The sequence below is a fragment of the Octopus bimaculoides genome, chromosome 24 (assembly GCF_001194135.2).
Source record: "Octopus bimaculoides isolate UCB-OBI-ISO-001 chromosome 24, ASM119413v2, whole genome shotgun sequence".
Taxonomy (NCBI): Eukaryota; Metazoa; Mollusca; class Cephalopoda; order Octopoda; family Octopodidae; genus Octopus; species Octopus bimaculoides.
This window is the reverse complement of record NC_069004.1, coordinates 13,792,292-13,802,868: the sequence shown is the minus strand read 5'-3', so window position 1 is coordinate 13,802,868 and position 10,577 is coordinate 13,792,292. Positions and strand designations below refer to the sequence as shown.

The 10,577-nt window shown below is 37.3% G+C and overlaps 1 protein-coding gene across 1 annotated transcript in view; it reads left to right on the top strand.

Annotated features, from left to right (window-relative positions):
• The window catches only part of LOC106876484 (uncharacterized), a 31,133-nt gene that overhangs the window by 4,255 nt on the left and 16,301 nt on the right, over positions 1-10,577 (top strand). Inside the window, exons 2-7 of the mRNA XM_014925047.2 lie at positions 1,689-1,777; positions 2,673-2,771; positions 5,155-5,271; positions 7,569-7,658; positions 8,031-8,212; positions 9,760-9,955. Coding sequence (XP_014780533.1) covers positions 1,689-1,777; positions 2,673-2,771; positions 5,155-5,271; positions 7,569-7,658; positions 8,031-8,212; positions 9,760-9,955 — 773 coding nt within the window. The remainder of the gene's footprint in view (positions 1-1,688; positions 1,778-2,672; positions 2,772-5,154; positions 5,272-7,568; positions 7,659-8,030; positions 8,213-9,759; positions 9,956-10,577) is intronic.

Genomic DNA, 10,577 nt, shown 5'->3' with positions numbered 1-10,577 from the left:
ATATATATATATATATATATATATATATATATATACACATCATCATCATCATCGTTTAATATCTGCTTTCCATGTTGGCATGGGTTGGACGGTTTGACTGAGGACTGGTGAGCCAGAGGCTGCACCAGGCTCAATCTGATCTGGCAAAGTTTCTACAGCTGGATGCCCTTCCTAACGCCAATCACTACAAGAGTGTAGTGGGTGCTTTTACATGCCATCGGCACGAAGGCCAGTCAGGCGGTTCTGTCAACGACCACGCTCAAAGGGTGTTTTTATGTGCTCACAGGAACCAGTCCGGCGGCAATGGCCATGCTCGAATATTGTTTTTCATGTGCTGGTAAGGCGACGCTGGCAACGATCACACTCGAATGATGGCTGGGCTTTATAAGGCATGGTTATTCTTCATGGCAACTTCTTCCGACAGAACTGTCTTCTCAATGGTTATCAATTCACAGAGGTTTATCTATGAACAAAACAATGCTCACATGCACTTTGGATTTCTTCCACAATTAATAGTGAGAGGTAAGCTTCATTGTCAATTAGTGCATCCTGTAGTATATAACAAAGGTGAAATAAATATACAATGTAATTCTATTAAATTGGTTTACTGAATTTTATCTTTTTTTTATAATGCATCCAAAGAAGGAAATGAGATGTGACGAATCATTTGAAATTCGGTTTTACTGTGATAAAGTCTGGCAGAAAAGGAAACTACAGTGTGTTTTGTGCTCTGAGGTTTTGGCGTCTACTTCACTAAAGCCCAGCTCATTTAAGAGGCACTTTGAAACGAAGCATCCCAGTTCAATAAATAGAGATGTCAACTTCTTCAGATACGAAGCCGACAGATTGACCAGTCCAGACTTGTTAATACAGGAATGTTTTCACTGAACATTACGGCTGGTTTCAAAGAAAATAGCTGTTGCTAAAAAGCCCCACAATATCAGCAGAGTTGATATTGCCTTGCTGCATAGATATCGTATCGAATGTGTTACAAAGGTCTGAACTTCAAAAGCCTAAGCATGTCTCTCTCTCTCTCTCTCAAACGATACTGTTAGCAGACGAATAACTGCACTGTCTGATAACATTCTGTCACAGTTGAACTTTGAACTTTTACATGATCCAGCTTGATGAAATGACGGGTGTTTCCAACTTTGCGTCTAAAGTGGACAAATTTTTTGAGGTACATGATATCAACTGAGAGCATGTCATTGGTGTATGCAGCAACGGCGCTCCAGCAATGTTTGGTTGCCATTCTGGTTTTCAGACTTTGGTGAAAGAAAATCCCGCTGCACAATTTATCAACGAATACTAATGGTGAAAACCATTCCTGATGAGTTAAAAAATATTCTGAATTACGTGATTACAGTGGTGAACTTCATCAAAGCGAATGCACTCAACTCCCATCTATTTGCCTATTTGTGCAAAGAAAGTGATTCTGAATTTGAGATGCTTCTGTTGCACTCACAAGTGAGATGGCTTTCAAGAGGGAAAACAATAGAGGGTCAAACATACAGACACTCACACATACATATGCACATTTTTATATACATTAAGAACTCCAAAGGAAATAATAAAGTAACAGGTTTTTTGGGGGGGTTTTTTTTAGAGTGAGTAGAATTAGTTTCAGTTGGGATTGAACCCATCATGATTTACAACTGCCCTTCACTCTAACCCTACTTCTCTTGTAGGTTATCTATTATTACCAGTTAACCCAGCTGAGAATGGAAACAGTTTTTTAATGACAGTACCAATGACCAATGGAAATGTCAAACAGCAGGTTAGTGTTCCTCTCTTACCATGATGTCGTCATCGTCATCACCAACATTTTAACATCTCATTTTCCATACTTGAAGGGGTCAGATGAGACTTTGTTGTGGCATAATTTTCTTTGCCTGGATTCCCTCCCTGTTGTCAATCTTCACCTATTTCCAAACAAAGTAATAATCATTTGTCCCCTCGCTTTTCCAGTCTGTTGAACAATGAACAGCCTAGACATGCTTTTTCTAAGTACTGCAAGCAAATAACACTATTAACGGTGAGGCTTTTGTTTTCGGTCTGTGCACTCGTATCAAGAAGCCCAGACATGCTTTTCGATGGACTGCAAGCAAACATCACCATTTGTATGAATGATGAGGCTTTTGTTTATAATCAGTATTCACATGTCAAATTGAAGGGGAATGCAACAATGTAGAAATTATTATTATTATTATTTAAGGTGACAAGCTGGCAGAAGTATTAGCATTGCTGGACAAAATGCTTAGCAGTATTTTGCCCGTTGCTACATTCTGAGTTCAAATTCCACAAAGGTCAACTTTGCTTTTCATCCTTTCAGGGTCGATTAAATAAGTACCAGTTATGCACTCGGGTTGATGTAATCAACATAATCTCTTCCCCCAAATTTGAGGCCTTGTGCTTCCAGTAGAAAGGATTGTTATTGTTTAGCACGCTGGACGAAATGCTTAGCAGTATTTCGCCTATTGCTACATTCTGAGTTCAAATTCTGCTGATGTTGACTTTGCCTTTCCTACTTTTGTGGTTGATAAAAATAAGTAGCGGCTGAGCACTGGGATTGATGTAATTGACTATCCTTCTCCCCCAAATTTCAAGCCTTGTGCCAATAGTAGAAAGGATTATTATTATTGTTGTTATTATTATTTTTATTATTATTTCAGCCCAGTAAAGTTGAATGGTCAAGTGTTGTGAAAGAAGAAAGTGTTGTGAAGGAAGAAAGTGATGATGATACTGGCAGTAAATCCGATTCTCCATCAGAGGTAAGTTGTCATAGCAATCCACCACCACCCATCTTTTATTTCTGATGAACTTTTGACCATTAATGATTTCCACATACTTCCTTTCTAAACAAAAATACAGCAGTAGCAGGAATGTCCGACAACACCCTCCACTATAAGAAATTACTATATCTATGCATCTTGTCATTTTTTGAATGCTGTTCCAGTATACTGATGCTTGAATGGATAGCAGACTCATCCTCATTTTCCTTCTACTTGTGATGTTCTTTGACTTTTAAGACTAATGAGGTATGAAATCTGGAAATCACATAACAGGTTACCCTCGTAGGAAGGCAGTAACTGTGAATAAAAACTTACACAAGGTAGAGTTTTTAGTCTTTCTGTAATAGGGCAACCATTCTACTGCCTATGATCTGATACAATGTACCTAGTACACTCTGTAAAATAGCTGTGACTGGTTATGGTACTGTTGGTAATTTAAGTTGGATGTATTTTCATGGCCTTTCTTTATTGGAAGGGAACCTAACTGAAGAAGCTATACAGTCTCTGTGGATTATATATTTACTGCAAATGTTGAATTGTATTCTTAGATAAGATTCTTCATTTTATTTGCTTCTTTTCTAGCTAAAGAAACTTAACCTTTTAGAATTTAAACCAGCCATATTTGGTTCAAATATTCTACCTGTTTTATGTTCAAAGTGGCCAGGTCTGGCCTCTCACCTCTACCCTACAGTGTCATTCTAAAAATAAAACAGTCGCATTATTGAAATTTTAAAGGTGGCAGCTGGAGAGCTGCATCAGGTCCCAGTTTGATTTAGCTTGGTTTCTGCAGCTGGATGCCCTTCCTAATGCTGCCAACCACTTTAAAGTGTGTGCTTTAACGTGGCATGGGCACAAGTGCTTTTCCGTTGCACTGACGCAAGTGATTTTTTTACATGGCACCAGCATAGGCCAATCCTCTTCATCAGGGGTAGCAGCTTTAGCACTTCTACTGTAGAGGATGGGTCTTGAGTAATATGAATACTAGAGGATTAGTCTATGCTTGACTCTCCTGGACAAGATAGTAGTCTCTCATTCACTTCATCCTTGCACATGTTCAGTCCACTGTTGGACGAATGTCTCAGCATGTTCTCTCTATCAATCATGGTCTGATGTTTTCTTCATCCATATTTGGGTGCCAAAGAATTTAATAAAGTCTTCATTCCAACTTTTGCAAGGTCTTCCCCTCCTTTTTTCTGGATGTAGTGTCCACTCTGTCAATTTGCTATTCCATCTATTGTCCTTTCTTCTGGACATCTGTTTCACGAAAGACCATTTTAGAGTTTTTATTTTCCTGATAATATCTGTTAAAACTGTTTCCACTCTAATCCTATTACTTCTCCACTTATCTGTTTTGTTAATCTTCAGCATTCTCCTTTCCATGGCTCTTTGTGTTGATCTTCATTTATTTGCAATGCTCTTGTTGTCCTTATTTCTGATGCATGGAAGGCAGCACACAATGGTTGAAGACCTTTTCTTTCAGACACATGGAAGTTACTGCTTATGATGTGATTCTATAGATCATTAAAATATGAAAGAATTGATCAAACTTATTTCATTTTTAATAAGTGGCTCAGATTATTTCAAAGAGAAACCAAAAATGAATTTAGCTACACTTTTACTTACTAAAGTTGTTTATTATTTTTATATAGGCACAGGCATAGCTGTGTGGTAAGAAGTTTACTGCCCAACCGCATAGTTCTGGGTTCAGTCCCTCTGCTTGATACCTGGGGCAAGTGTCTTCTACTATAGCCTCGAGCCGACCAAAGCCTTCTGAGCAGATTTGGTTGGCAGAAACTGAAAGAAGCTCATTGTGTGTGCCTGTGTTTGTGTTTGAACTGTCACTGCTTGACAGCTAATGCTGGTTTGTTTACATTCCTGTAACTTAGCAGTTTGATAAAAGAGACCAAAAGAAAAAGTACATCATCATCATCATTTAGCATCTGTTTTCCATGCTAGCATGGGTGTTAGACAGTTTGACTGGAACTGGCAAGCCATAGAGCTGTCTTGGGCACTAGGCTTCAGTCTGTTTTGGCTTGGTTTCTATGGCTGGATGTCATTCGTAACACCAACTACTCTATAAATGTACTGTGTGTCTTTTACTTGTCACTGGCACAGGTGCCTCACATGTGACACCAGCACTGGCGACGACTATGATTTCGCTTGGCTTGACATGTCTTCTCAAGCATAAAGGTCAATTTGTTTGTCTAAAACCTTTCAAGGCAGTGACCCAGCATAGCTGTAGTCCATATAAAAAAAATTTAAAAACAGGCGATAAAAGGTGTGTGTGTGTGTGTGTGTGCTGGTAGAGCAATGCCCATAGCCTTTTCATGCCACAATTCTTTTGTATGTATTTTTCTATCAGAACACTCCTGTAAAGAAACTATGGTCATGCCAACAAGCTGGATGTGAACAGGTTTTCAAGAAGTTATCAAAATTAAAGATACATTTGATGAGACATACTGGAGAACGACCATTCCGGGTAACAATCTTTTAGTCTTTTGCTAATTTGATTATTTGTTTTGTTTTTTTTTTAACTTCCCTTGAAGAAACTTTCAGTTTTATAATTTCTCTATGAGCCACAGGCATGGCCAAATTGGTTAAAAAGTTTACTTTCCAACCATCTAGTTTCACGTTCAATCCCACTTCACAGCACCTTGGGCAAGAGTTTTCTACTGCAGGCCCTGGCTGGCTGACTAAAGCCTTGGTGACTGGGTATTTGATAGATGAAAGCTGAGAGAAACTGTTCATGCATATGTACACACATTCACATGTACACAAACACTTCAAAAGTAAATAGACATCATCATTTTTGAAGGTTTTTTTCTAGAAACAAGATAATGTCATTTGGTGCATTTAGGTATTTAAGTAACTATTTAGTGTACATTCTTTGTGCATGATACATTAACAAGTTTGAAGCACCAAGTAGTGACTGCATTGAGGGCTGTCTATTTACTTTTGAGATGCGCGCGCGTATATATATATATATATATATATATATACAAATAGTAAATGAGTATATGCATATATACGTACAGGTATGTGCATACCGACATCCACCTGTATGTATAGGTGCATATCTGGGTACAGGACATTGCAAACAAAACGTAGACGAGAAAACACACAAGCCACATAGAGAACATTCTTCTTCATCAGCTACCCCCGTATATATACATATATGTATGACGGTAAGATCAACAAAAAAGTACTCCATCTGATGTGAGATAACTATTGTCTAATGAGCACAGTATATATTTTTATGAGCTACTAAGAGTTTCATCCAATGAAAACAACACAGACAGCATTTTATGGCCTGTCTGGTGCCTGATGCACTCTTCAGGCTGTGCTCACATGGCATATACAAACTAAGACTGGATGATAGAATATGAAAAGAAAAGAAAAGGTGAGAAGGAAGATGTAAAAGATGGAAGGGTAAAGACACTGGAAAACGAAAGGCAAAGGAAGAAATAAAAAGGGGTAGAATATACGTATGTACATATAGCATTTACAATTTATATATATATATATATACATACACACACACAAAGATATGCGTGTGTGTGTGAGTGTGTTGGAATCTCCTGTCAAAGACTATATGAGTGGTCAGTTTTTGCTGAACAATTGGCTCAAATGGTTTTGTTTATAGTGATCAAATGTACATGCTGTACATTAGCTCACTCTTTCTATCAAATTAATGTTGCCTGAACACCTGTTGGTGTATCACATGTCAGGTGTCAAAAGTGATTGCAGAGCAATGTCAGATGAAGTGTATTGCTCAATGCAATGCACCACCTGGACCAGGAATCGAAGCCATGGTCTTGTGGTCATGAGTGCAACACCCTAACCACTAAGCCATGTACCCTCACACGTACACACACACACACACACATTTATATTTGTATGTGTATGCGTGAGTGTTTACATTTGTGCCTCTCCAAAAATCATTGGGCTACAAGTAGTGACATTGTTGTCAGCTCTCATAGCAAATCCTGCTGGTTTTGCCCCATAGATGTGCAGAATAAGAGATTCTTTACTTGAAAAACAGATAAGGGTTAGGAGCAGGAAAGATATTCAGCTGTAAAACAATGCCTCAATAATATATTCATTTAATCCATACTAACATAGAAAGACAGGCTTGTAGACAAACAAATAAATGTGTTTGCAAAATGGTTATTTAATTGATTGTCAGTTACTGCTGACTGTGTTTTGTTCATACGCAAGGTACCTGTTTCTGATTGACTCAGTGCAAGGGATGCTCTATACCAGGGCTTGCCAACCTGAGGCCTGTGGGCTGCATGCAACCTGCAGACTTTTATCTTGTAGCCTGCTTGATACTTTTCTTGAATTGGGTTTATTTAAACAAACATTTAAAAAATTTTATCAAAAATTAAAGATTGTACTGAAAAGTAAAAAAGAAAGATACTGTTTTTGCAACGATATTTCATGTTGAATCAACAATCATTCATTCATTATTGTAATAGTAGCATGAGAAAGCATCTGTCAGTATACAAGCGGCCCTCAAAAAACTTTCTGTGATTGATGTGGCCCACAATGTAATTCAAGTTGGCCAGGCCTGCTCAATACTCTCATTGACTTGCTAGAAATAACAGCCGAATCTTTCTCAAATCAAACCCTGCTATCTTAAGAGAGAGAGAGAATACATATTAGATAATATAGTCCTAGCTGTCTTTAAAAGAAGACTGTATGATCGCTGTCTTTAAGACTGCCTCTGTCGCTAATATATATTCTTATATGTGTGTATATGTCTTTCTATTTAAGTGTAACCAGCTTGGCTGTGACTGGGCTTTCACCACAGCATACAAACTGAAGAGACATGTTGAGTCACATCAGGGAAGAAAAGACTACATTGTAAGTAAGAAATCATTTTCTTTGTCATTTCCAATTATCATTTGGGAAAGTATTACTTCTAAAATCTTTAACAGAACTATTTTTAACAGATTAACAAGGTGCAGGTGTGGCTGTGTGGTAAGAAGCTTGCTTCCCAACCACATGGTTCTTGGTTCAGTCCTACTGCATTGGCACCTTGGGCTGGAGTCTTCCACTATAGACTCGGGTCAACCAAAGCCTTGTGTGTAGAAACTGAAAGCCCATCGTGTGTGTTAATAAATAAGCATTATATTTGCCAGAGTAATCTGAATGCTAAAGTGTTAAACAAAATTAAATGTTTGTTGTTTTATGTTCTTGCTCCACTCATCGTTACCACTTTTTCCTTTTTTTAAGTGTGACATTGATGGTTGTGGTAGAAAGTTTACAACAATCTACAACTTAAATTCTCACAAGAAACTCCATGAACGTCCATGTAATGAAGTTTGCCCCAAACCCAACTGTAACCAGAGGTACCCAACAAAACGGCAACTTGATTTACATTTAAAGAATCATGCTGATGTGGAGAAAACTTATAAGTAAGTCCACTATCTCTTTCCCTCCCCTTCTCTCCCCCCACCTCATTCAGGTTCAGTTAGCTTTAAGCACCTTGTTTCCTTACTTACTCAGCCATGTTTTTTTTACCTGTAGATCTTTATTACCAGTTGCTTAGGATGGTTATCAGCCAAACCAACCTCACTGATCCAAAGGAGTATTTCTCTTTCTCCCCTACTTAACTTACAAAAGATAAAAATCAAGGCAAAGTGCTAGGTATGGGATATAAACTTGTTACAAATACAACTCAGATATTGATTTGGTTTATTAATTAGTGGGGTGTTTTTATTTATGTCTCAGTTCTCCTAAAGCCTCTGTTAATAAGAGTTTTAACTAACTATTTATGGCAGAATTCTGGTTTAAGCATCACTTACAACTCCTCATAACTTTTCTATATATTTTTGGACTTTTCAGAAAATTTTTGTGAATCTGTGTTCTACCTACAGAAATTCATACAATTAGGCAAAAAAAACTTTTTGTGTGTGATTTATGGGTGATTTAGCTGTTGTTTTTACCACATCTCATGAACACAATGATGATGCACCCAAGAGTGGTCCATTGTTGGAATTTAGGCAAAAAATTCAGACTGTATTTCAAACTCTGATTAAAAAAAAAATTCAGAAAAATAAGTGAAGGTGCATTGCATAGTGGTTAGAGTGTTGGGCTTGCAATCATAAAGTGTCTGGATCATGCATCCCCTGTCCTTAAATAGGGCACATCATTTCTTGTTGCTCTAGTCTGCTCAGCTGAAGATGAGTACCAGCTGACTGTTGGTGCAACAGTGCTGCCCTCCCTCCACTTGCCGTGTCCTCAATGCGCTGCAGGGTCAATAATTAGGCAGGTCTTTGTCTCCTCACAACTACATAGGAGCCAAAAACAATTAGTAAAAGTGGGCTGCAAGCTAAAGGATCGAATTTGCTTTAACCATCTTAGCATCATACTAGTTTGACATCAGTGTTTTATTTCAATGGTTTTTATTTTTTTGCCTAATGGACCCCTTTGATTCCTATTTTACTCTACTGGGCCTCCATAACTATTCAATGTATATATAAAAAAAAAAAATCCTACAGTATTTTTATATTTAAATATTATTAGGAATTGTTGTTAAAATATCTTGTGTATTGTAGAATATAAGCAATTTATTGTACATAAATTTTTACAACAAAATCTTATATGGACCACAAGAGCCATATAGGTCCCGGTTGAGAACCTCCGATTTAGATGTTTCAGATCACTGTTAATCTTTATCCAGTATTTCTGTTGACATTCTCAAGAGTAAGGGTCATCTTGCAGGATGCTAAATATCTTTTATGACCTCACACATGGCTTAAAAATGACTAAATCTAATCTGGCTCACACCATAACAGACCAAAGTAGGTTCTTAACTCTTACATCAATTTTCTAGTTTTTGCATCGATTCCTTCAGCATCAAAATATTTAAATTTATTTGTAATTAAAAACTTGCATTGATGAAAAATAAATTAATTTTTCTTTCAGTTCTCCCTTTTCTAATCAACTGTCTTCTATTCAGATGTCCTGTTGATGGCTGTAACAAAGTTTTCCTTTCTCCTAACTGCATGGGATCTCATGCCCGTGTTCATCAACAGGACCGAGATGACCTGGTCTGCAAGTATGATGGCTGTGGTAAAGTTTTCAATAAAGTCTGTCGTCTTAAACAACACATGCGCTGTCACACTGGCGAGAAACCATATCAGTGTCGTGTTGATGTGAGTATTTTTAACCAGTACAATTTGTGTCTGTTATAAAGTATCAAGCTACCAACCAATAGTCAAATGTTCAAACAGTTACTGTATTTAGGGCTGGTTTACTATCCATAGAGGCCCTAAGCACTTAAGAGATTTTGGTGGCCCCCATACATATGTAATTCAAAATATGAACAATAATAAACCATAAAATAAATTTTTATTTTTCAAAATGAAACAAAACTAACAGTAAGATGGAAAATAATGTTTATTTTTATATATACTTCCACTTTATTTATATTTGAAAAGTGTTCTCCTACTTTTTTAATTACAAAGTCTTTGATCAGCTCCTCACTATGACACCATGAACACTTTGGAATTATATTTCTGTTCATATAAACCACTTCAAGTATTAGTTTAGCAAGTTTTAAAGTGATTTCTTTTGTGCTGTAAACCATTTACCATTTCTGTGGTGCCCCACTTCCTTCGATGCTTTAAGCACATGCCTATTTTCTGTAATGGTTCATTTAATGTTGACTGTTTTGATGATGTTGATCACAAGTGTCTATGATCTAGTTGAATCCAGTCCACGTGAATCTTGGGCCACTGAGTTGACTATTTAGGAGTTTAGCATTGAGTTAGATCC